The 22,199-nt window shown below is 39.7% G+C and overlaps 1 protein-coding gene across 4 annotated transcripts in view; it reads right to left on the reverse strand.

The window, feature by feature from the left end:
- Window positions 1-22,199, reverse strand: part of SLC4A8 (solute carrier family 4 member 8) — a 114,783-nt gene that overhangs the window by 38,804 nt on the left and 53,780 nt on the right. For all 4 annotated transcript variants that reach the window (XM_042453951.1, XM_042453953.1, XM_042453952.1 and 1 more), the window contains exons 3-7: window positions 15,878-16,012; window positions 14,471-14,606; window positions 10,193-10,353; window positions 5,630-5,818; window positions 3,156-3,247 (exon numbers count right to left, since the gene is read on the reverse strand). In XM_042453951.1, the coding sequence (XP_042309885.1) occupies window positions 3,156-3,247; window positions 5,630-5,818; window positions 10,193-10,353; window positions 14,471-14,606; window positions 15,878-16,012 (713 nt within the window). The remainder of the gene's footprint in view (window positions 1-3,155; window positions 3,248-5,629; window positions 5,819-10,192; window positions 10,354-14,470; window positions 14,607-15,877; window positions 16,013-22,199) is intronic.

Below are 22,199 nucleotides of genomic sequence, written 5' to 3' on the forward strand. Positions count from 1 at the left end.
TAAGTGTATGTAGGATTGCACTGTAAGTCTGTTATTATACACAGTATAAGTTATGGTCAATAGTAATTGAATTCTCAAAGGAAAAGTGGGAAGAGATAGCTGTATTAAATTTTTGAACTGAATGACTGATGGTAAAATATGCCAATGGAACAATTGTAAGGTATAGAGTGATAAGCAATAACATACAGTTGGTCCTTCACATTTGTGGTTTTGACTTTTGTGGATTTGATTATTCATTGATTTGATTATTATGGTCTCTCTATTAATCTCTAGGTCTTCCAGATGACTCTGTCATCAACTTCTGCCAAAAGTCACACTGGAGGACCTAGAGATTCTTAGAGAAAACACTTCTCTAGGCAATTGTATGTCCTCCAGAACAATTCCATGTTCAGCTTCTGGCAGATCTTGCGCTGGAGGACCTAGAGATTCCTAGAGAGGTGTTCTCTCAGGTTTAAAAAATGTTTTTTTTAAATTTGTGGTTTTTCCACATTCATGGGGGTCCCGCCATGCCCCTAACCTCAGTGAATGTGGAGGGTCCACTGTATGTGTAACAATTACAAGCATACTGTATATATGTATAAGTCTAGAAATTTTAGTCAAAAAATTGACACCCCCCCCCCCAAAACCTATCCACACGTCAAAAAAGGAACCACTTTCTTTCTCACAGGGGCAAAAGGCGAGATCTTGGTCCATCCCAAGAGCACCTATTAGAACCCCTTCTACTCTGTCCACCATGGCTTCACTTCTCATCTTTGAGAATGCCTAGGTTGGAAAAGCATAAACAGCTATGGCTATCAGAAATTTGTAAATTCTTTGGCATCGTTTTCCTTAGCTCCATTTTCTATATCCTTTGTTACATGCCTCTAAGTTTTACCCTCGACTTATCCATGGGTCAGATCAAAATCCATAATTTTATTATTAAACTTTATTTTATTTTATTTTTATTTACACAGCGCTGTGTAAATCTACAGTGCTAGATAAATAAAGTTTAATAATAATAATAATAATAATAATAATTTTGGCCCCAAAACCTGCTCTCAACTTATACATGAGGCTGACTTATAGTCAAGTATATACAGTAAGCGGTTAAAAAATGAAAAAGGGCTTAAAGACTAGAGAAGCAAAATTATAAAAGAGAAGTAGACCAAGTTACAGGCACTAATATTCTTAACAAAGAAGTCATCAAGATAAGTAAATAGGACAGATATTGATGGAAGAAAGTATGAATGAATGTTTAAGTAAGTGAATATGAAGGTATGTGTAAATGATATAGAAAGAAAATGAGAATAGGTTAATGGAGTGGGGACTATTTGGTGATGATGATGGGGCAGTTGTATGTTTGAAGAAGATAAACGAGAAACCAAAGGAGAGGAAGGAAATAAGCAGAAGGAAATAGAAGGATAAGAAGAGATGTCAAGATGCATAGTGATAAGATGGTTGAAGAACGAGTTGAATATCAGTAATGTCAGCGTTGGCATGTAAATATTATTAGAATAATAGAACCACAGAGTTGGAAGAGGCCACAAGGGCCATCCAGTCCAACCCCTTGCCAAGTAGGGACACCAATCAAAGCACCCTGACAGATGGCCATCCAGCCTCTGCTTAAAGACCTCCAAAGGAGGAGACTCCACCACTCTCCGAGGGAATGTCTTCCACTATCGAACGGCTCTATATGTTTATAAGTCTGTACGTTTTATGTGTTTTTATATGCTTAATAAAATTTATTAATTAAAAAATACACCATGGGTTATAGCCAGATAGTTAATTCCCACTGGAATCAATAAGACCATCTTCATTTTCATATTGACTAATAAGACCAATGTGAAGCTAATTTAGCATGGAATGAACACTGCATTAATTTAACCATACTCCTATCTAATTACTGATGGTGGGGTGGTACGGATGGAGATGGCACAAAAGCTTGGTCTTCTGGCTCTGAGGATAGGAGGGTTAAAAATAAAACGGAGTCGGAACACATCAAAGAGTCATGTATCTGACCTTTTAGGTGATGCATTTTGCTCTCTGGTTAAGGCTTACTATGACTAGGATTATATCAGTTCATGATGGAAAGGAGGAGAGAGATTCTACAATCCACCTCATCCAGAACACCTCTCTGCTTCTATTGTGTCATTCTCCTCCCATGTTTTATTATTCCCACTCATACTTTTACAATCATTTTGAATTCCAGGAATCCAATTTCCATACAATGATACTCCCAAAACTATTTGTCAGGCCAATACATACAGACTGTCCAGATGTGAAAATTTTGCTGTTCTGCAAGTACTTCATTCCAACTGCTGCTTAGTACAATTCATTTCCAAAATCTAGGTTTCCTGGGTGCAGAATTAGGACTCATTTCAAGAATACCAAAACTTCCAGCCATAACTAGTTTAGTACTCTAATCATATTTCAACCTTTCATTTTGTGTTTTCACAATGACCCTCTTTTGTACTACCCCAGTATGCATGTTCTGTGCTGGTATTTGGGAAATGGTTTGCACTGTGGCAGCCTTCAAGAAGGGCTAGTTGTGATGATGTGGAAGGGAAGAAGAAAATGCAGCAATGCAAAGGGAAAAAATCAGTGGCATCCCCAGCCCTCATGTCACCCAGTGTGTGGGGGATGCTAGAGGACCAGTTGGGCAGGGTGGCCAAAGGGAATGCTCAGTCCTCTCCTATGCTGCTGCAGTGAAGCTGGGGATCAACGCTGCCGCAGCAAAGTCAAAAGGGGCACTCGGCCCTTCTTACTTCGCAGCAGGAAGAGGACTCCCCAGGGTGTCACTCCTCTTCTGGCGTGTCACCTGGCATGGGCCATACCCCCTATTGACGCCACTGGAATAAATAACTGCATAAATAAAACTACAGTAGTGGGAATTACAATCATTAAGAAACATTTTTACTAATCTTTTCAGATTTCATCTTTTGCAACTGAAGTCTGAACTTTTGGGGGACACGGTTGATTAACAAAGGATTAACATGACAACCAGCAGAAAACAATGCACACTTTAGGCATAAGAGTAAGCACTATGTTCTGTTTTTAATTGGGCTTTCATGCTTTTATTCTCACTTTCATTTTGAACTTAATTTTCTGTGTATATATATTAAGGCAATCCTTGATCTTAGTTTATAAGCTGAACAAATGAGTAAGTAAGACTTCACCTTGCTCAAGTCAGTTGGAGTAGTATCATGCACCAAGCCATTTCTCACTTCTAAGGTGTTGGAAGGAGGCTGGAGATTCAGTGAGTTCATTCCTAAAATGAAAACAATATACAATTTTAAATGAAAGAATACACAAATTATCAGGTTAAACATATCACTCTGGATGCTTTCACCAAGATTTATGTGAATGAAACTACACACACGTACATACAGCTTTCTTGGCATAAAATGTATGGAACATTTGATTTAACCTACACATCTAAGTATACAAGGATGATATCTTATTCTAAAAATTACCAGTACAGTTCCTGCTTTATTCTAACTGGTGGGTTATAATTTGGGTCATATGTTGATGAAGAAACTATCTGATATGGTGAGATTTTGCACTGGCCATAAAAGGACCAACACATTTCAAGAAGATTGGATGCTCTTCATTGACTATGTTAATCTACACTCCTATCAAATCCAACCTCCCGCTTCACAGATAGATCTCTGGACAGATGCTCTTCAACTTGACAAGCCAGACTCTCTGGCTCTTGCTGAGAATTAATTTTGTAATTCTGCTGCAGAATAATTACTCATCAGATAGATACCCTTGGCCCTTGTAGTTAATTGTTGTTGTTGTCATTGTTATACAGACTTTATGTGTTTTATTGTAAGAACTCAATAAAAATTAATTAGGAAAAAAAGGTATGGCTGCACTGGGAAGTGCTGAAACAAAACAAAAAAAATTTTTTAGAGGGGATGCAATGTGAGCTAAGGTGGGCAGCCCAGGGCCCTGGCATTTGATGTAATATGCCTTGCTAGAGTGCTAGATCTTTTTGTAGAGCGTAAGTAATGCAAAACAAAAACAAAAAACTCTGACTGTATTGTGACAACAATAGATGTAGATGTGTCACCTCTTCAAAACTGCTTCTGTTTTTAGCTAACTGATGTTGCATGAGAAACAAGCCCCTATCTGGCTATAAAAGGATTAAGTCAAAGAGCTTTCCTGGAAACAGATATGTCAGTTTGGCACTGTTCTTGCTTATATCTATTTGCACACAGCTGAAATGAAGTTTGGAAGGTCCAATTTGGCCACCAGCATGCCCATCCCAAAAGAAGCAGCAACACAATTGTACAGAGACCTAGGATGCCCTGTGAGAGGCAAAGACAATTGTCAAGGGGATCCTGCCCAGCGTGCCTGGTTCTGAGGAAGGATCCCTTAGAAATAATTATTTGAAACTTGACTGTTTTGGAGGTGAGAAGCATCAGCCATTTACTTCAGCCAGTTTTGCTCCACAGAGCTTGCATGCCCACCTTCTGTCTGCTCTCAGAATAAGAAAGTGGGGGATGGCAGCAGCGCTGGTGCGGTAGTAGCAGCACCTCTACCCTTGCCTTAGGCATGTCTTCATGGTGTAATGTCTTCAAAGAACAAGGCATGATCAATTTTTTATCCTTGTATGTATTTGGACATGCTAACATTTAGATTTTGTATTATATATTTTGTACTTTGTCTTCTATTGATACAGTCAGCTGACTAATCAATAACATTTGTTGTTGTCTTCAAAGAACAGAAAAATATTTTGATTGACAGGTGACAATTGAGAGTTGACATTGGAATGTTCAGCTGGTTTAGAGTTATGGTTGAAGCAGCAGTGTGGTTTATTGCTGTGTGTGTGTGTGTGTGTGTGTGTGCTTTATAAAATTATATCTATGCACTCATCCTTCCACATTTATTGGGGTTAGGGGCACAGGACCTCTGTGGATGTGGGAAAAACGCAAATAGTAAAAACACAGTTTTTACCTAAGACAACACCTCTCTAGGAATCTCTAGGTCCTCCAGTACAACTCTGTGGTCAACACCTGACAGATATTGACCATAGAATTGTGCTGGAGGAGCTACAAATGCTTAGTGGAATAATCTCTCTAGGAATATCTTGGTCCTTCAGTGCAACTTTTGGTTAAAGTTGACCACAGAGTCCCGCTGGAGGACCTAGATATTTCTAGAGAATGTATTAATAAAATCCGTGAATAATCAAATCCACAAATGTGGAGGGAAGGCTGCATTTTAACTGAACATAAAAGTCTCCAGGAACTTTGGACGAATCAACTGTCTGTGATTGTTTCTTTTAAGTGTGAAAAGTGGTCAGTGAACTGCCAATACCAACAACTGGGGGGGAGGAGGGGGGGTTGCTTTTATACTCTGCAATGTATATTGTTTTAGGTTTAGCTGATTGATTTTTACCCAGACTGCACCAGGAGCTGGCTTTCTCTCCATTATTATTACTGGGCAACAAGACAAAGGGTCCAGGATTTTAACTAGCTACTTTGAAAAATAAGAAATTCTGTATTCCATTTACTTTGGGTTCCACTTACTTTGGCTTTCAACCAGGATACCCACAACCTGTGGCTAGAAATAACCAGAGGCTTCTGAACTGCTGAATGATTTATAAGTTGCTGTATGAGCTGGAACAAAGCCCAAAGATTCTCACCTGGCTTCTCCATTGTCTGAGGTTCAGCTTTTTTCTGGCCAGCATCAGCAAAAGAGCGGACAATAGGGAGGAGGTTGTTTTTCTTTTTCTCATTCTGATGGTGATGCTTCTTCAGGAGGGTTTCCCGTATTTTTTTACGAATGACTTCATCAAATTCATCGGACATTTCTTGCTGATCTAGAACCATATCTGCAAGGGAGAAAAGTACAATGCAAATGTAACACCATCCCTTGCTGAAACTTGGTGAATGAATGGGAAAATTCATTTCTAAAATTGCATCTTTGGGAAGGGGGCATCTAGGCTGTATTAACCATTTTGTTAAGTAACCATGATTCCTCTGCAGCTGATGGGATTTTCCTTCCAACACAGCTTTGTTAGGGTTGTGACAAGGAACAAAAGATTTTAAACACCCTCTCTCCACTTGCTGAGATCCCAATTATTAACACAGGGACACATATATGCATGGTTAACCGTTTGTTGTTGTTTTTAATGAGGATGCTGAGTGCATTTAATGTCACTTCTAGTCTGGCCTTTAATTGTGAAGGGAAGGGATTTTTTTCTTTCCTGGACCATCCCAGGATCCATCCAATTCATCTCTTTGTTTTGAAGAGGAGACAGTTCACAAGCAAAGCATGAAAGCAGTGGTTCTCCCACTCCGTCCCTACCTCCAGGAGCCTGTGTTTAACAATATTCTGTCTTTGAATAAGGCACCTGGTAAACCTATCTTCCAGGAGTTTAGCTGACTTTGCCCTCTCCAATCTACCTCCCCCAGATGTTTTAGAAAACATTCCAATTCATCCCATCAAACATAGCTGATGGTCAGTGATGGAAACTGTAATCCAAAATATCAGGAGAGACTAAGGTTAGGAAAGATTGGTCTAACTTTTCTTTAAAACATCTAAAATAAGAAGAGAAAATAAATATTAGAGATCTGGAGCCAGTAGGCAAAGGAGAATACAGCCAAACAGATGACACAAATGTGAGTGCTAGGAATGGGTGGGATGGCTTTTGTTGGATGGGGCAGGGGGACGGATGAACACTCGCTGTAGAAAAGCATGGCTCATGCCAGAAAGATATTTCTTAATGGAAATAGTTCACTATTGATTTCCAGCAGTACCAAGATGTTTATGCGCTTTTCTTTTTTATGCTTAAAGATAGGACTCAAATGAAAAGAGGACTTGGCTGTACCCTGAAAGAGTAGAACAAGCTTGCATTCTCTCTTTCCCATAGCTGTTATAGGCATAGGCAAAGGTGGGTAGTCTGCTATGTGCTTTAGTCTAAACCCAAATAGGTTCAGCATCTTGGATAGCTCATTTAAAGGTTGGATGAATAACTGAAGCAGATTCACAACCTTACTGACATGGAAGTCACCAGCCACCACTAGTAGGTTTTCAGTTATGAGATGGTGGGTGCTTAAGGAAATATGAACTGTTTACTTTCCAGTCATAAGGTAACCTTAGTATTACTTCTCCCTACTATTTAATCTCCAGAAGGAAGATTTCTCAACCTTAGCCTTAATTAAAGCTTTGTTTAATTAAACCTTTGCAGGAGCCTGCCTAAGTACCCAAAAGGCACCAGATCCTATATGATCTTGGAAGCTAACCAGGGTCAGCTCCAGTTAGTACCTGGGTCAGAGACCACCAGCGAATGCCAGGTGCTGTAGGCTATATTTCAGAGGAAGGAATTCATAAAACCACCTCTGCGTATTTCTTGATTAAGAAAACTCAATGAAATTAATGGGGCTGCCATAGGCCAACAGGCAACATGAAGGGACATACACAGACAAATCTTTACAATTATTTTTGGACCACAACTCCCAGAAACCCCTGTGCTAGCCATGGGCTCAGGAAAGTGTAATCTAAAAAGTGTTGTTGTTTTTTCCCCAAATCTTTAGAAAACCTCTTACCAACTAAGCCCAAGGGTGCAATCCTTCAAACACAATCTATCTCTTTCCTGGGCAAACACACGGTATTTTTAAAATCCTGATGCTGTCTTTAACAGAACTAGACAGCCAGAATTGCGAGCTGGGGATATCAGCACCAAGTGCAGTTCTACATACAAGAGCCAGCAGCCTAGTAGATTCCTCTATCAGTCCCAAGAAGGTAAGAGTTTTCCTTCAGTTAATAAACCTTGCTGAAATGCTCAATCACTGCCTAAATAATGCATCTGCAATCCCATTTTAGATAATGCAGGTCACTTCTGCAATTTGAGTCACTTTTATTTCTCTGCACATCTAATAAAATTATAAGCAATCTGCAACACAATGCTTCAGTGGAATATCTTGCATAATTGACTGCTGTTGGCAACCCTTGTGGAAAGGAAATGTGCTAAGAAGCTGACATCATGAGACAGCAAAGGTTTTAAATGGTATCTTGCCAATCAAAAACCTAGTTCTACAATGCTGCTTTCCTGGAAGGGGAAAAAGCTATCTGTAAAAATGAATGGTCAATTTCAATTTTTTCCCCCTGTGTGATTAAGAAGACAATCTATGCCTTTGACCAATGCAAGGTGCAGCCTGTGGAACACCAAGCAATGCCAATTTAACAATTCAGGATAATTTCCCCATCATCATCAGTTTATTAATTTCTTAAAGTCTAGCTAGCTTGTTGCAAGCAACAAAACCATTGCTGTCTATATGGCTTTGGGCCCACCAAACCTCACTAAATCCTGTGAAAGAAAATTCTTATGACTGTCAGAAAGCCAGCTTTTATGGTGAAAAATCTCTAATAAATGTTTCAAAGCATTTGTTTTCATAGTTCAGTCCCCTCTTTTCTTGTCTTCTGTCTAATTGGAAGTTTTTTTGCAGCATGGCATCTGAAGGGTGGTACAGGAGGGCTGGAGAAAGACAAGACTTTCAGTGTAGCAATGCAATAAAACTTGGGCCTCATTCACACTATGATTTAACCAATTTGCAAACGGGGTTGTAGGTGCTCGTTCACACTTGAGTCGATTAAATCTGCGTGTGTGTTTGGGATTAATTGACACAAGCCCACCTGAATGAGTTCTTTTGGATAGGGTTCTTTTATCGCGTCTTTTGAAAAGATGCAGGTTGCCCCAAATGTGAATGTGCTGCCAATCACATTCGGGGCACCCAGGTGGGAGGGGCAATGGGTAGAGGGTGGGCAGAGGGATAGACCATAACCAAAGGTCTTGGCAAGTATTCTTTTTCCTCTCTGAGCGCTCGCGGTTCCGTGGGGCTCTTTTTTATTTCACATGCACTTAATATTCATTTTACATTTAAAAAAAAGTTTGCTGAAACATGTTGGAATACTCTTATTTTTGTTCCCTAGTAACCAATCTCTATATTTTCCATGTTTTTTTTTACCTCTCTGGTACCAAAGTCTCTGTGAAATATGTAAATCCCAAGAAGACATCTGCTTCACTAACTGAAGTATACCTGTATTACTGTATTCCATCCATGTAGTGGAAACCAGAAGAACATTGTATGAGGAAGATTAGGATGGCATAGCTAATTGCCTCTATACCAACCCTTCTTGACCTGTTATGCCAACTTTTTTAGCTTATTTATCCCAGAAATTATTGCAGCTTTCAGAATCAGTGTTCTCTACCAACACAGGAGCCTCTGGCTTCACAAAGGAAGAAGACATGCTGGATTCCAAAGAAACATCTTCTTTGAACTTCAAATGGACATTAAATTTCCTTGAATTTGAAAATCAACCAGTGACCACATGGCCAAAAAGAGGGAGGTGCTACCCTGCAGATAGCCCTCCCTACCATCTGAACTAAGACCAGAAATAGAAAATGCAGGCCTATGACTAACATCTTCAATTTCTTTCTCCTGTTTGCCTGATGAAGAAGCCAGTGTGACTTCAAAAGCTTGCAACATGTAATTGTGCATTTTGATTGTCCCAATAAAGGTATGATTGTTTGGATGTTACTGTATTTTGCAGCTTTCAAGTGATGCTAGGCTTTGGCCTTCACTGGTGTTAAATTTGTATAACTTTGGAATCTGGCTGCACTTATCATCACCATATGCTTGCAACAACCTTGGGATGCAGGGAGGAACTTGTACCAACCACCTGTTAAGATGCATTCCTCACCCATTAGACATAAATATAAGCAATCAGTTTTTAGAATAAGAATTATTAGTTTATTTACATGCAGATATCAGACAGGTGCCATTAGTAAGAAGCCTGTGTCCAGCAGACAACAGGGAATGCAAAATGACATGGAGTCCAGAGGGATTTCTTTCCATTTAAAAAACCCATGGAATTGTCTTGATGGAACTCAGTAAAGACCAGGAAAGCCAGCATGGTGCTGCACATCATCAGCCTGGGATATCTCTGCTGTTGCTTCCCTGGGCTCCCAACAGCTGATTGGAAACATGATTTGCTCTGTGGGGCTTGCTTTGGTAAAATACTTTATTTAATATTTGTAAGATTTTGGGGTGGGGCCCAAGTACTAACCAGACATGATCCTGCTTAGCTTTCAATAATACTACAAAAATGAAGGTTTTCAGCTAACTGTCCCACCCCCATCTTTTTTTTAAACTGTCAAGAACCAGAACAAACAAAACAAAACAAACAAAAAAAGAACCAGAACCTGCAATGTCTTCTGTAGTGTTTGCACACATATCCAGAAGGACAATCCCATTGATGATACAGCTCCTCAGCTCAAACAGACTGTGCAATGAGAGAGTAGCCACATATGGTTTACTCCAGCGCTCTCCACCATCTTCCACATCTTCTTCAAACTTCAACCACCTGCAAGAGAATGCACACTGACATGAATCCACACAAAAGAGGCAGGATAAAAGCTCTAGCAGAATTATCTTGGAGAGCCAGTGTGTCATAGTGGTTTGAGTGTTGGACGACCACTCTGGAGACCAGGGTTCACTTTCCAACTCAGCCATGAAACTCACTGTTGACCTTGGGCAGGTCACACGCTTTCAGCCTAAAGGGAAGGCAATGGCAAACCTTCTCTGATTAAATCTTGCCAGGAAGAACCCATGATAGGTTGGCCTTAGGGTCACCATAAGTCAGAAATGGCTTGAAGGCACACAACACACATACACACACAGAATGACCTTGATGCTGCCAACCACCAAGGCATTCTTTTCCAAAATGCTTTCAATGGCCTCAATAATGATGGGGATTTCAAATGATTCATTTACATCCATTTATAAAATGCCCCATAGTTTCTCTGGGTTTTAGTCTTCAGATTAAAGTAAGGGAACAACTGGCACCACATAGGAAAGGCAGAATTTCATCATGATCATTAATATCTGATTGGGAATGTGAAACAATATTTCCAAACTTCTTTTACTGAAATAGAGAGGCTGTGTCAACGCATTGAAATCCACCAAGCCTCCACAAGAGTTCTTGCCACCAGCATGAGAACAAGACAAAGGAATGCTTTCCTTTTCTCCAAGGTTTCTGCAATGTGAGCAAAGATTCCCATTGTGAAGCAGAGCATGCACACATCACAAGCACAGAATGATGGCTGATCAAAAAAGAAGCAAACAAGAAGTATTTGTAACTTTTAAAATGCATGTGGCACAGCAGAAACTATCATAGTTTAGCTACCCAAATTACTCATTGTATAAAAAGTGTTCTTGCAAGCTAGGAGGGAAAAAATGCCATTTCAAAAATCAAGACAAGCCAGAATTTAAGCAGTTCTATATGCTGAGCGACAATTATTGAAAACCAAATGTCTTCAATCTGGTGCTCCCCATATGCATTTGAGTACAGCTTCTATCATCGTGACAACTGTCCCTGCTGAATAATGCCAGTAGTCTAAACCGATGTGAAGTCGAAGGCTTTCATGGCCAGCATCCATAGTTTTTTGTGGGTTTTTTAGGCTATGTGGCCATGTTCTAGAAGAGTTTTGCCTGACGTTTTGCCAGCATCTTCAGAGAAATTTAGTCTAAACAGTTTGGAAGGGACCAGATTGAGGAAGGAGGCTGTACACAATCAGATGGGCCTATGCACTAACGACCCATAAAAATGCAAAGCTTTTCTGCTTTTTTTAAAAAATAACATTATGGCAGCTGTTATGTAAGGCAGAGATGGGGGACTTGTGGTTTTACAAGATATTGCCAGACTACAACTCTCATGACTCCTTACCAGTATATCCAATGGTGAGAGGTAGTAGGAACTGTAATCTAACAACATCTGTAGAAGCACTTGGTATAAGATATAAAATGTAAACACAACAAAATGCTCCTTCTCTTTTGCTTATGTATGGGTACCTCTTATGTAGGCTTATGTATGGACAGTTGGACACCTCTGTTACTGAGACTACCGAAAGGAGGAAAGATCATTGCCTTGGCATTGTACTTGCTTACAGCTCCCATCATAAATGTGTGTTTTCTGAGTAAACAAATGTGTGTACTACTGGACTTATACAAACAGATAATGGCCTAAATCAGAGGTAGGAACCTTCCAGAAGTCTAAAGTCTCTACACTGAGAGGGCTGTACCTCCCAGCATGTCCTCCAGGATGGAAAAATAATCACCTATCAGTCACAATTAGGTGCCAGAGGAGAAAAAAATTCTGCTCTTGCTTTGGTGGGTGAGAGTAGTTGCTGGGGATAGGGCCCATCTGGAAAACAGAGGGATCCCTGAACAAAGCTCCTTCTTATTCAGTATTTTCTAATGCTGCTGGCAGAACCACTTCAGAATCTCAAGGAGACAACACTGAGTGCTGTTACCCAATACTTTTCAAATGGAAACCTAGGAATGAATTTGGGCCTTTCTGCATATAATGAATATGCTCTACCACAGGATGACAGATGCTTCCCCAAATCCAGGTATTCACAAAGAGTGAAATGTATCTCTAAGTCAAAAGCCAAATGTACATAGTTGCTCAGACCATTTCCTCCCTTTTAAAAATCAATAGCCACTCCTAAACTAAATTCCAGGAGTTTTCCCATATCAAATAGTTGTGTTTTCTTGCATGGTATAGGGTTAGGATTAGATGGCCCCTGGTAGTCCTTTCCAGCTCTATGATTTTACTAATAACACAATCTTGCAGGGAGGAGAGTTCATAATTCTTTAAGATCTTCCTAATGGAGCCCTGTTCTTCAGAAGACTCTAGCAATATTTTCTTCACTTTAAAGAGACTTGAGTCCCAAACACACTGCAGAAATAATCCAGTGTGTGAGACCACTTTCACTGCCCTAGCTCAATGCTAGGGAATTCTGGTAAATGTAGTTTTGTGAAACATCTAGCCTTCTCTGTCAGAGAGTTCTGGTGCCACAATAAATTACAATTCCCAGAATTCCCTAGCACTGAGTCAGGGCAGTTAAAGTGGTCTCAAACTGGGTTATTTCTGCAGTATGCTTTGGATCTTTTTTTAAATCAAAATGAGCAAAGAACTGGAGTCCTCACAAGCAAGTACAGATGTAGGCGCAGTTACCAATAGGGATGTAAAGAATACATGTACTTCTTTGAGAAGACACATCAAGATACCCCACTGAGAAATCTGTCAATCACTGACAGATTTTTTTTCAGATTTCAGGTCATTGGGGGGAGGGAGGAATACACAGGGGGGGAAAAACAAAAAAATTGTGCATGATAGTGTTTTCTGCACACACAAAAAACTGATTTTCCAACCAAAACCAAGGATTTGGGAGACAAGAAACTTTCCACATATAAGTCCTCAAATGCAAAAAAAAAATTGAAAAATGCACGAAACCTCTCATAATCTTGCCAGAGAGGCAGAAAACATTTGAAATTATTTATTCTTTTATGCAGAGGCTTACAACCCTGACAGTGACTGTTTCAATCTTTCAGCTTTGTTCTGTTTGTTTTGAAAAATGAAAGGTATAGAAGAGGCAACAATTGTTTTGCCAGAAGATGGCACCATCAAGCAACAAAGCAAGACAACCACGAATGCACGGTGACTTGCTTTGTGTCAGCTTGGCAAATGGTATTTTCCTACTTAAGATATATTTACTCATGTATTTTGAATGGCTTGGGAGTGCATTAAATGCACCTCTGAACGAGAGACATCTTTGCAATTCACTCAAAGTGGAGTCTGGCAGCAGTTTAATAGTTCTGTTCAAGACCCAAGTGCTGTATGATGAGGTTACCTCCTGTCACTATTCCCAGTTTCTGCCAACCTAACAGTTCAAATGCATGCAAATGCAAGTAGATATATAGGTACCATTTCGGTGGGAAGGTAACAGCATTTGGTACAGTCATGCTGGCCGCATAACCACCGGATTCATCTTTGGACAACGCTGGCTCTTCGGCTTAGTAATGGAGATGAGCCCCACCCCCTACAGTTGGTTAGGACTAGACATTCATGTCAAGGGACTACTTTATCTTTACTCAGGAGAAACAAAGCAATCTAAAAGCAACCCTGCATTTCAATGGAATCCAGTATGTAATGATGCAAGTTCCCCAGTGTGGTAAGTTGAGCAGACGCCTCTACACTGGCACAGTAAAATAGCACTAGAAAGTTTCAGATCATGATCATAATAGTCAACAACACTGGGAAATCTTCTGGGTTCAGAAGCACCCACTAATACTAGAACATCTGGAATAGTCCTGCAACAAGGGCAGAAAGTAGAATTGGAAGTTTATGATTCTCCTTCTGAACCTTATTCTGCACATACATGGAAAGGTTACTGGGACAATTCCACTCCACACTTCAGGCATACTGTAGTATTGATCTGCCCAGCATATTGATCTGTCCAGTATTAGCATTCAGCAAGCAGTATGTCCAACTGCATTTCTGCTGTCACAGCAGCAGGTAAGTTATCTCCTCCTTTAGAGCTTCTCTCTCTGTGCTTACATTATGTTTCTGGCTTAATCCTGTGGAGCTGAAACAACTACATAAGAAGGTGGCATACAATCATTGCCTTTTGCTTTACCTTGCTGCTTCTTTCCACTCTGACTCCTCATCCTCTTTCACACAGATCTCATCCATCTCAGTGAACAAGTCATGGGGAACATGTTCCTCATCTTCTTCCATTCCAAGGATAAACTGAACTCTCTGAGACGGAGTATCTAACAGAAAGAGGCAGAAGAAAGAGTGTGACTGGGGAGAAAATTATTCAAAATATATTTAATCACTTTTTGAAACGGGAAGGTGGGATAAACCTTGTAATATTTTTAGATATGGGATTTGTAAGTTGCAGGAACAATGAATCACCAGTAAGGCAGCAATATAAACAGATAAAAGCATAGATAAAGAAAGTGTTGGCTGCACTTTGGGCTACAGTCAGCACTCCACATTTGATTATATTTTTTTATTAGTAGTAGCTTTTTAAAAAATTTATAATACAAATTATAACACATTCTTCATACAAATATATGCTTTTACACTTTACTTATGTTATACTAAATATCACCTCAGTGCACCCCTTCCCCAGAGCCATTCCCATCCATATTCTCTAACCATAATTGCTTATTTACTCTACTTGTTTTTCCTCCATTGCAATATACATTTTTAATAATTGTTGCCACTTATTTAATTCAGCTTCTGCTATTTTTAATTGTATCATTCTGAATTAAAAATTAGTTTTGGTAAGATTTTCATTTTAACTAGAGCTATTCTTCCAAAGCATGATAATTTGATTACATTTTATGGATAAAAATAAACTTGAACAGGGTCAAAGGAAAGCACCAAAAAGACTAGGGACATGATTTTGAAAAACAAAATTCTAACTGTAAAGGTTGGGACAACTGGTTTTGCTTAGCCTAGAAGAAGGAAGACTAAGAGGACATGATGGCACTTTCAAAATACAAGAAGGGTTGTCACATGGAAGGCAACAAAAGCTTCTTCTCCAGTGCCCCCAGATGGCAGAATAGACCCCATAAGCTCAAGCCACAGGATGGTACACTTGAGTGGAACATTATGAGAAAAAGAAAGAACAGTAAGAATATTTTGAGAATGAAACCAATTGTCTCGAGGGGTGGAAGGCTCCTCATTACTGAAGGGCTTCAAGAAGAGGCTAGACAGCCATCTCCTGGGGATACTCTAGTCCTGTGTTTCCTATATCAAGCAGAGAGTTGAACTGGGCATCCTACGCAGCTCTATAATATTCTGACCATTGCACAGATGGTTCCCTTTAGCCATCTCAAAACCTTTGGAAGAATCAGGGCCTGATTTTTAATAGCAAAACATTAAAGGCTCTTAGGTAGGCATGTTGAGACAAACTCTGCCTGAGGCTTTGGAGAGCAACATGGATCCCAGAGCTGACCAATTATTATTATAAGGCAATTCCTTACACCCCCAGCGTGTCCCCCATGTAAAATAACTGTTCCTTCACACTTACCATGGGACTCCGGGTCTTCTGGAAGACTTTCCTTTGCCCGATCTCGTTTTCTGTGTTTCTGGCCATGAGGTCTGTGATGTCTGTGGCCCTGTCTTACCAAAGGCATCCGTACCCCAACATACAAAGTTCTGTGCCCTGCAGGGAAGGGGGGGGGCAGACAGTAAATATGTTTATGCTTACAGGCACCACAGCAGTGCATTTCAGCACTGGATGTCATTCCCCATCATAGCTTCCATGTGTAAATCCCAGCCATGTTTGACTTTTGAAAGCTTTGAATAGTCTTCCAACATTTCTGGAAAACATAGAGGTCCAAAGTAGACACAACAGTGGTTTTTTTCTCTATATATATCCACTTCATTCACATATAAAGCAGAAGAGACATTCTTGGACTAATCCAGCCAGAATTCTGTTCATGGTTCACTTTTAGTAGGAGAGAAAGAAATGGAAAAAAGTGGCCAAAGTAATGGACTATGGGGGAGGTAAGGCACAAGAAGGGGTACATTCAGGCCATCTCCTGCCCACTGTCATTGTCAAAGTAAAGACTACTCATCCCTACATTACCCACTTTGTCTGTGATGGGGCTGGCATCTGAAAAATGCTTTGCTTGGTTCTCAAATTTTTATTCTGGAATATTCTCAGCCTTAGCCATGTTTTTCTCATTATGAGTCTGTTAATACTATTCCTAGATTATCCATTTAGAAACCTCATACAGGTTGAATATCCCTTACCCAGAATTCCAAAATCCAAAATACTCCAAAATTGTGCACATGGGTGGTTGAGATAGTGACACCTTGTCTTTCTGACAGTTCAGTGTACACAAACTTTGTTTCACTCACACAATTATTAAAAAATATTGTGTATAAAATTATAAAGTATATACAAAAAATAAATGGATATCATATTTAGACAGATCCCATCTCCAAAATATGTCCTTATGTATATGAAAATATTCATATGCAAAAAAAAATCCAAAATCCTCTGGCCCCAAGCATTTCAGATAAGGCAGACACAACCTCTATAGATTTTTTCCCTTCTTAGTGTCTGGTCAAAATTGTTCTGCAGAGCTGGGGAGAAAACCTACAGACACAACTTCCTCCTGTATTCTTCACCTTTTATACACTGGTTGTCACTCTTTTTCTGGCCCAGTTCCAAATTGTTGGGTTTATAAAATTTTAAATCTAAACAGTTTAGGACCTGGGTAACTTAAAGCTACTCCATTCATAATGGGTGTGGGCTATTCCAGATTACCCAAACAGAAGATGGCAACAAGAGGTAGGTCCTTCTAGATGATGGTACCCATCCAGGGAAATGCCCTCCTACCTGAGATTTGTCAAGGTCCAACATCTTACAATTTTAGTGTTTGGCTAAAACATGAATATTTACGAGAGCAGTGAAATGAAGCATTCCTTTCTCTTTATTACAAACAGGTTATGACTCTCCTCCCTTTTATTGCTTCTTTACTTTGGTTAATGGGGTGGGCTGGGGGCAATAAATTGTTTTTTTTGCATTTTGAGAGGTCTATGAGTTCATATCCTCCAACATTTTGCAGATGAAAACCGGGAAACAAGTGGCCAAGTAGTATCAAAGTGTGATCAAGATGGCAAAAGTTACTTTGTGAAAAAGAATGCACAATCTAAGAGAGGCTGCAGCAGTATGCTTTTTTCTGAGACTACTAGGTAAGACAAGACTCCACCATTTCCTCATCTGCCACACGCACCCCACCCCCCATTGAGTGCAAACTTTGCTTTTGCACTTTGAACTCAGTTTGCAAGAGGAAGGGAGAAACTAGAACAAAGAGAGAGAAACTGGGATATTCAAAAACAACTGAAAAGGTGAAACAGAAGATTAATCATAGTTTACGGCATGTGACCTTTGTATTTTCTGGTGGCTCTTTCATTCATTCTGTAAATGAATTTTTCAAATTTTTACAGAATTACAGGAAGGCATACTGCCCTGGGGACGGAGTCAGAGCATGTGTCATGTGAACACCACACCCCAACTCCACCTCCAAGCCGGCCTTTATGGTCAGTGTGCACAGTCCCGAAGTCCAACATGTACATCCCCCATCTAAAACATTACAAAGATGACAAAGGTGTTGGTGAGTAGAGTGATGTTTGTGCATTTCAGTGAATGTCATGAGGGGGACATAATGATGCTGTATAGGCCCATCCTCTTTTAGAAGACCTTCCCCATTTTTCTGTCCTTCCTGACAACATCTTTTTCACGAATCCCTCCCTCTGGGGATGTCTAAAGTCTGTTTTCCTAGAACAGCTCTACATTAAAAAGGAAATATGGGGTATGTCCTCACAAGGCCCAAGCTGTTTAAGCTCTAGATCAGAGCTTTATAAAGAGCCATGCAGTTCCTGCATTTCTGATGGCCCATTTGATTTCACTAGGTGAAGCAGCATGTTTTGCATCACTTGCCTCTTCTGAATAGTCATCATGCAGACCTTATTACAGTATGTCTAGACTGGGGCAATAAAAGCAAACATTAGTGCTGCCAGTTGAGAAAACGAGAGATAGCCAGCTCTCCCGTTGAGACAGACCATGGGGAGAGAGGGGATTAACAGAAGAAGATTTTTTTAACCATTGGGAAGCCACTACTTAAACACTAGCAATGATATAACTGGTACAGGTACTACTACAATGCAGACCCATTCTTGGTAACTTGTGGTGTGATGTGTCCACAATGTGGTAGGAACAAGAGCCAGTGGCTGGATTTCTGCATCTCAGTTGCTCCTTAGCAGCCATTATTATGGCTTTTTGTCATTTTATTTTCCTTCAATGGGGGAATTGTAAGAGCACTCTGTTTAATCTCTAGTGGGTTTGGACTTAAAATATAATTATGCTACCAGAATCTCCCATTAGGATCAAAGCCCAGTGAGAATTCCCTGAGGCTAATGGCATAAACAAATATGTGTTATAAACAAAGTGTTGTACTGATGCATGAAAAAGGTGAGTTGTCGTGGCCTTAGTAACTGTAAGCACATTGCAAAGGGATCCTGTAGCACCTTTGAGACAAACAAAGATGCATCTGATGAAGTAGACTTCAGTCTATAAAAGTTTATGCTATCAATTTCATCCTCTCAGTGAGACTCAAAGGTGCATGCTCCCTTTGCACACTGGTCCAGACTAAAAGCTTTATTTCATGAAAGGCAAAAAAGAAAGGCGAAACAGAGTGGGAGAATAGCGGCTTCCTCCATGCCTCTCAGCATGATGTCATAGTGCTTCCATTCTCTTCCCAAGGGTGACAGTCGTAAAAGCCTGCCTTTTGTTGCACTGGAAAAATCCATTTGACAAAAGGTACATTTTTACAACAGTCTCCCTGGGAAAAAGAATGGAAGTGCTACAACAGCATGTGGAGAGGCATGGAGAAAGCCACTAATGTCCTGCCCTGTTTTGGCTTTTTTTTTCTTCATGCAATAAGGCACTAACACAGCTATGTCTTTGAATTATTAGAACTAATTATTAGCTTTCTATCTATCTACCTAAATATCAGATAGAAGGATAATGGTCCAGGGCACACACAAAAAATGTTTCTAGACCCTGCCCATGAGAATGGATATTCCTACTCTTCAAGAAAGGAATCCACATCCTCAAAATTGTGTAGGACAAGATGTTTCCTAAATGGCAATGTTTGCAAGTCCCAGCTAAAAAGAAAGTAGGCACACTTGGAATGTAGCCAGTCATACCAGCTTGCTACCCAGAGAGATATTGGAGAGATTCCAGACTGAACACCTTCACACTAGATTTCTTCTACATTTGTGCTACTTTCTTAATAAAGACCAGGGGTTGGACATCCAGTTGGCCTGTTTTACTGTTTAAGCATTCACTTCAGAGCTATTCATGGCTTAGAGACAGTCAAGGCTGGGAGCTCTCCCAGGTCCTGCACTGATCAATCTGCAACCTGGAAGACCTCTGCCCTCCATCTTAAAAGGAATCAGGCTATGGTTTCTTAGGGATAAGGAAAATGTACTCATTTCATGCTCAGAGACCTCCACCTTTGCCTTTATTCCAAGATAGGGCCCTAGCACTGAAATGTAAGTGCCTGGCTTCTCATTTTTTGTGTCCATGCTCAGGTAAACCACGACCTTCATTTGTCTAAAGACTGGGAAGGAGGGAAGATTTAGTGACATTTTGTTGTTCTACACTTTATTACTAATTTAAACACATTGTGCCAGACAGGATCCAAAAAGAGAATAAAGAGACTGAAACAGAAGAAACGGAGGAAGGAGCCACAAAGATTTTTCCCCTTTACCTTTGTACTGAGATTGGACTTCCTCTTGAGAATGAATTCCCTTTGGTATAAAAAGGAATTATTTATAAGAATTGACTCCCTGCTTGCTTTGCATGAGATTTGACAGAGACCAGGAGCATACAATAAGCACCAATGATTTCTAAATCCTGTTAGGAAGATTAGTGCTCTAAGCCACCTCAAGAGTCTGTTTGTAGCTGACATACAAGTGTGCACTTTTAAATAAACAACTGATAGTACTGTCCTCTGCATGTCTACTCAAAGCAGGTGCCACTGTGTCCAATTGAGTTTACCCTGTAGTAAATTTGTTTAGGACCCCAGCACAAGACAAGACAAGGTGCCAGATCCAGATTTAAGGATACAAATGTAATACCGGTTCATAAATCTTTGAACCTGAGATGCAGTAAATTCAGGAACTAGAATGCTGACTCAGAATCAGTGCTGATATATTCCTCTAAGATTTGGTTTCTTTTCTAATGCTTCCAGTTTTAAATTTCAAACTACAGATTTTATATTCTATATCAAACTCTTAAGAATTGGGAATGCATATTCATATTTCTTCAAGATCAAGGGACAAGGTACATGTGGCCCTCGGGACATTGATGGACAGCAAGATCATTGATCCCAGTAGAAGTGCTGGCCAGGGCTAATGGGAGTTAGAATCCCACAACATCTAGAAGACTGTAAAAATATAAACACACAAACATACACACACACACAGCTCTAGAAAGAGAATCTAAATTCTTGGTTCTGTTCACTCATTTTCTTCAATCTCAGTCCAGTACACTTTCATGAAACTCTCACTTGATGGTAGAAAGAAAGCAGCAAGTACATTACTTGGTATTTTTTCATTAAAAAAATAAATAAAATGATTTCATAAAAAAAATATTTTAATTAAAAATTAGCTGACCAGTGTTAAAGGTTACAAAAGCAAACATCCAGACAACCCAAATAAGATTTGTATAGCTCCTTGTACCCCAGATCAGTATTTTATAAACTTCCTTGCATGGGCCTGGAATCAATTCAGATGATATCAGCTTGCTTCCATGTGCTAACAACAGTTTGTGCATGTTGTCTACTCTCATGAGAAGAGCCACATGAGAGGAGTAAACCTCACAAAGCACTTGTAGGAATAACCCTGAGTTCCTCATAGAATGGCTGAATGAAGATATAATAATAATCATGTTACGGTATATTGGTTTTAGTGTATTTCTTATGGGAATTGCAGTTTGTTAACTAATCCTAAATTTCTATTTCATGTTGAGACAAGACAATAATTATTTATTAATATATGAATGTCTATCGGCAACTTCCTGTGCCTCTCTAGGATTTTTTTCTTCTTCTAGAGGTTAAAAACTCTTGCTTTTTTCTGTTTTCTGTTGGGGATCCCATCTTTTACACCATTTTGCTAGAAACTGTTCTTACAGGAACAGAGAAAGTAAGGGCCAACATTTGGTCTACATCAGTATTCAGATGTGAGTAGGTACTGAAATTTCTCAGAACTGTTATAGTCCTATATTTATGATCTCCTTGTTCTTTAGCCCTTTGTTGGTACTTCATGGCATTTCTTACTGGCATTAATTATACATCATCATGGCTGGGTGCAGCCTTTATCTTCTGGAAATCTGTCAATTTTTTAAAAGACCAATAGATACACACACACACACACAGGCACAAACTTCTCATGACTGAGACAGAGAGTGTACCTGTATCTTCCTTAGGCTTTTGGCCATGATAAAGCTCTGTGAGAGCCTTGTTTATCTGCATCATGTGTATGTCAAAAATTGTCATGACGTAAAGTGGAACTGTTTGTGCTAAGGAATGGTTTGATTCAAAGGGACATTTGCAAACAGAAGCAGCAGCAGGTGATGCTTGCAGGTTAACTATTTGTTTCACATACTGGGAAAATACTCACACTGTCACATAATAGAAGTTAAGACATTTAAAACACATTTAAGAATTCATGCAGCAGTCACAGCTCCACTGAAAGGATGCTATTGACACTGCAGAGAGCTCATGATACTGGGTGTTCTTACACAGCACTGAAGAATCTTTAAACTGGAATGT

This window comes from Sceloporus undulatus, chromosome 2 (assembly GCF_019175285.1).
Source record: "Sceloporus undulatus isolate JIND9_A2432 ecotype Alabama chromosome 2, SceUnd_v1.1, whole genome shotgun sequence".
Lineage (NCBI taxonomy): Eukaryota > Metazoa > Chordata > Lepidosauria > Squamata > Phrynosomatidae > Sceloporus > Sceloporus undulatus.